The 5236-nt window shown below is 48.8% G+C and overlaps 1 protein-coding gene across 1 annotated transcript in view; it reads right to left on the bottom strand.

Annotated features, from left to right (window-relative positions):
- Positions 1-1647: 1647 nt before the first annotated feature.
- Positions 1648-5236, bottom strand: part of MTHFS (methenyltetrahydrofolate synthetase) — a 7263-nt gene continuing 3674 nt past the window's right edge. Inside the window, exon 2 of the mRNA XM_040493394.1 lies at positions 1648-2157. Within this exon, the coding sequence (XP_040349328.1) occupies positions 1648-2157 (510 nt within the window). The remainder of the gene's footprint in view (positions 2158-5236) is intronic.

Below are 5236 nucleotides of genomic sequence, written 5' to 3' on the forward strand. Positions count from 1 at the left end.
AATCACTCGGTCTAGTGTATCAAAAACTCGCCCTTCTGTGGATTTCTCAGTCTCTGAGCCAATAAAATCCCCTTTTCCGTTAAGCCAGGTTGACTCAGATCACGTACTCTCCGTGGAAAGACTCCTGGCTAATCTAGTTGCCTGAGCAGCCCTCACTCTGAGGAGAAGTTCAGCAGAGAGGCGGCCCCTCTACTCTACTTAGCAATCTGCTATTTTGTTAGGTAGCAAACCCCAGGTGGACCTTTGCTCAGGTCACTCCTTTCTAAGCGGCGATGACTCGAGCAAACCCGAAAGATAAACCGGCTACAGGAGCTACGGCGGGACGGCGGTCTGAGCTCTAATCAGCTCGTCCCACACACTGTGAAGTGAGATTTGTACTTCCCCCAAAACTAGCCCGTTGTTAGCAGCTGATACCGGGGACACCCGCGTCCAGAGTGCGACGCGGGCAGATAACAAAAGGCAGAGGCTGCCTGCTCAAACACCTCTCCCGACAGCAGCGAAGAGCCTCCCCTCCCAGGCGGCAGTTCCAAGAAACCAGACGTAATCCCCTATCCACTTGCAACCCAGACTGCAAGTACCTGCCAAGAACCCACGGGGGGGGAGCAGCTGGTCCCACAACCACGGCGTGGAAACGCCACAGAGGAGGAAAAAGTGAAGTGTCTTGGGTAGGCTTCTTTCTACTCAGAGCCAAGCCCTGAATGTCTACATTCGGTAACGTTCTGTACCTTTGCATTTGACGCTTGTATCTGACATACACTGCAGGCTGGGGTATTTTTCTACGTACATACACTTGCTGTCTCCCCAGTTAGAGTGTGAGCCCCCTGAAGTCCAGGACCTCGTCTCTGCAGACCTAACAGTGTCTCACACAACGGAGATGCTCAGGAAACATTACCAAAATGCTATATGCTTGGCTAGCAATGAGTTGATAGTGAAACGAGTAATTCTGCCCACGTGCCAAATCATGCCAGCCACGTGCTAAAAACCATACATAATGAGTCAGCTCACTTACTTGGCCTGAGTTTATCTAACCAGGAAGTGCAACTAAATTAGGAGGAAAGATCACGCTTCGTCCTTACTTTCCAGCAGCTGTACTTACACAGAAATAGAACAAAAGCATAGAAGTTCAGGCTGATGCATTTTGGCTCAACCTAAAGAACGCACTGCAGAATGGACAGAGCAAAGACAGTGGGCTCGGCCTCCGGAATTTCAGCAGGGGCGTTACAGAGGTGATGTGAGCACTGGAGGAGCAGTTAACCCAGAGTCAGACAGAAGTGGACTGTCCTGGGTCCCACCCTCAAGCCTGCGAGTCTGGAGACGTGGCTGCATGAAGTCTGAGCAATGTCAGGGCCTCATCTTATATGCCTGGGCCGCCCCCAAGATATACCACGCCCCTTCATCGTCTCACTGTCTTAAAATGCTTGCCATCTTTCCCCTTAAAAATACGAGAGTCTGATAATGTTGGCATTCATCTGCTCTACTGTGCAGGGCCAGCAGGGAGGTGGTCTGAGTGTACCCTTGGTGCCTAAATGTCTGCCAAAGGGCAGGGCTGGACAACAGGGGGAGGTTAAGGAAGCAGAGTAGGTAACCCCCCAAATACCACGAGCCCTGGCTCAATCCCCTCCCGCCCCATCTTACTGATTTTGTAGGTTACGGGGTTACATTGGAAGAGAACAGAAATTGAGAGGCCAGGGCATGAGAGGTTACTCCTCTCACGGCTGGCACCTGACGGCTTAGGGAGCACCTCACCCTAAGCCAGCTAACAGGGGTGTCTTGGAATGTAAGCACCACAGGGCTCACCCCGGTAAGAAAATCGACCCCCAGTGACTTGCACGTGACCAGTGGGCCACAGTCCCACGGCACCCTCACGTGCCAGTCCCAATACCAATAACACTCGCCTGTGGACAAGGCTTCCTCCCGGACCTCATCCTCTCCAGGCTGAAGGATATTCCAGGATGTCCTGGGAAGTAGCGGAATTTCGTCGGGGGACGTCAGTCTCAGCATGTCCATGTGGTTGTCCTGGAACCGGTACCGTGGGATGAAGCAGGTCTTCCCTTGCCGGAAAATGTCCCTGATGATCTCTTCTGTCTCGACTTCGTCTTGCATGCTCAGGAAGATGGAGATTCTTTTCGACTTCTGATACCGACTGTGAGCTATCACCTACATGGGAAGTGAGGACATTTACCCTTTCCCTCCAAGATTCTACTTGCAAAATCCAGCGGCTCCCCCGATACATTTTGCACGTGCCCCCTTCTCTCTGAGCTTGCACATCTCCAGCGTCTTCAACTACCCAAACCCAAGGCCGCAAAAGAACGCAGAGAGGTGGAGGGGGGTCCGACGGCGCTGCGTCCTGAAGCCTGGCGCCTGGTTCTGAGACGGCAGCCACCTCTCTGACGGCTCTGGCCTCTCCGGCCCGCCTCCTCTAGGACTGGAAACTCCTTACAAAGTCGCCGTGGGCCCTGCTGTCCGTGCGGAGAATTCCAGGCTTGGCCTCCAGCCACCTGCTGCGGCCACCTCCGGTCATCCCAAGCTCTGCCTGAGGTTAACTCTGAACCTCGGCTCCCACGACTGCCTGGACAGCCAGGCTTCTCCCCTCCAAAATTCTGCCCATTTAAGCCAACTCAAGCCCTCACTTCTGCTGACTTCTGCAGAGCACTTACGACACTTAAAAGTTCACGCACAACCTAACAGTTGTGTAGGATCGGATTGGTTACTAATCGGTGGTACTCTAACCGGTCCGCAGGCTCCTGGGAGCAGAGAACACGCCCTGTAGTTCTCTCAGCTCTGTCTACCTCCGTCCCATCGCCTACAACTCTTCTGCTCACATGGGTGTTACAGTGGCACAGAGATGGGGGGCGCATCCTGGAGAGGTGGAGTCCTTCCGGAAGCAAGTGCCAAGGGGTGCGAAGGCGGCCCCGAGTCAGAGGACGCCTCCCTGCTCCTTCCTGCTCAGTTTAATGGTGCATCGGGCAGAGAGGGCAGAGCCGTGCCAGCCACACAATAGTTACAATCTCAGAACTGCCCCAGACTCGGAAGTTAGCTCCTGGCTCCCCTGTTGCTCTTGTTCCTCCGAGCTCCGAAGAAAAAGATACTGCCCCGGGGGCTTATCAACATGACTGGCAGAAACAGACAGGTACAGAAAGTCGAGTGATTCCTAACAGAAAGGAGCACATAGAAATTCAGTAGATGGAGCACAGCAGACCAGTGTCAAGGAAGGAAGTTCACTCCATCTCCGAGGAGTCACAAAGCTGTCATGAGGCTAAAATAAGGCAAAACAAAACAAAACAAAACAAAACAAATGTGAAACCCAGATCATGGGCAGACCTGAGGCTTCTGGCACACAAGTCGTTTCTGAGAAAGTCAAGGTCTATCGTGTTCTCTTTATTTTTTTTTTTAATGTTTATTTATTTTTGAGACAGAGAGAGGCAGAGCATGAATGGGGGAGGGTCACAGAGAGAGGGAGACACAGAATCCGAAGCAGGCTCCAGGCTCTGAGCTGTCAGCACAGAGCCCAACTTGGTGCTCGAACTCACGAACCGCGAGATCTTGACCTGAGCCAAAATTGAAGACTTAACTGACTGGGCCACCCAGGTGCCCCTAGTTTTTTGTTTTTTTTTTAATTTTAGAGAGAGTGAAGGTGGGGGAGAGGGGTAGAAGGAGAGAGAGAAAATCCCAAGTAGTCTCCATGCCGGGCTCAATCTCACGGCTATGAGATCATGACCTGAGCCGAAGTCGGACGCTTAACCGACTGAGCCACCCAGGCGCCCCTCGTGTTCTCTTTAAAGAGAATATAAAACATCACGAGCTGATTAAGCAGAAATAAACATCGGTTAAAATTCAGTGTGAGACTGTGCATACACATTTATCTTTCTTGCTTTTAAAAATCTCATTTATCGGACAGTAAAAAAGCACAAAAAGAGAAAGCCATTATAACACTGAGAACAAGAGAACGGAGACTGGACTAATTTCTGTGAGACGGTGCAGACGGGCGCTATTTACACAAACAGCAACACACACAACACTCAGAGGACGTGGCCGTAGGTCAGGCAGGACCCACTCCTCCCATAGTGACCACAAAAGGCAAAGGAGAGACCCAGGAGCTGTCATGCCCTCACTCATAAACATGCACCCACAATAAAGGTTTATCAAACATCCTAGGAAGCTAAAACACAAAATAGAAGGACTAAGGAGGTGGAGATGATCCAGCAGGAAACTGAGATAATTCAGAGAATGGGGAATTTTTTAATTCTAATTAGTTACCTCAGACAAATTCAAGAAGATAGTTGCATCTATAAAATAACAACAGACAGCTATGGAAAGAAAGCAATCAGAGATTAAGAAATAATACTTGAAAATTAAAATTAAGGGGTGCCTGGGTGGCTTGGTCGGTTAAGCGTCCAACTTCGGCTCAGGTCATGATCTCACGGTCTGTGAGTTCGAGCCCCGCATCGGGCTCTGTGCTGACGGCTCAGAGCCTGGAGCCTGTTTCAGATTCTGTGTCTCCCTCTCTCTCTGCTCCTCCCCTGTTCATGCTCTGTCTCTCTGTGTCTCAAAAATAAATAAATGTTAAAAAAAAAAAGAAAAGAAAATTAAAATTAAGAACGCCAAAATTTAAAAATTCAGGAGAGAGCCTGGGTGGCTTAGTAGGTTAAGTGTCCAACTCTTGGTTTCAATTTAAGTCATGACCTCACAATTCATGAGTTAGAGCCCCGCATCAGCACAGAGCCTGCTTGGGTTTCTCTCTCTCTCTCTCTCTGCCCCTCCCCCACTCTTCACTCACACTCTCTCTCTGAAAATAAATAAGTAAGCATTTTTTTTTAAAAAATCAGGAGAAAGCCTTAAAGTGGGAAAAAAGGACAAAGAAATGAGGAAAGTAAAAGAAAAATCTGTTTAAGAAACACAGAAAGCTGACATATGACTTTTACTATTTGATTAACAGTAATTGTAGAAAGGCACAAAGAAAAAGAAATAATCTAAAATACAAAAGATAAAGATACCAGTCTTCAGAATGAATGGAGGTCATGGGTGCTGAGCAGAACAAGGAAAAATATTTTTAAACTTGAAATTCAAACCATCAATCAAATATGAGGGTAAAGACATTTTCTAATGCATTAAGTCTTTAAAAGTTTACACCCTTAGATATTTTCTAAAACAAACAAAAAAATTACTTGAGAATATACTCTAATAAGATGGGAAGGAAGGAAGGAAGGAAGGAAGGAAGGAAGGAAGGAAGGAAGGA

Source organism: Herpailurus yagouaroundi, unplaced genomic scaffold (genome assembly GCF_014898765.1).
Source record: "Herpailurus yagouaroundi ecotype Mexico unplaced genomic scaffold, PumYag 185, whole genome shotgun sequence".
NCBI lineage: Eukaryota > Metazoa > Chordata > Mammalia > Carnivora > Felidae > Herpailurus > Herpailurus yagouaroundi.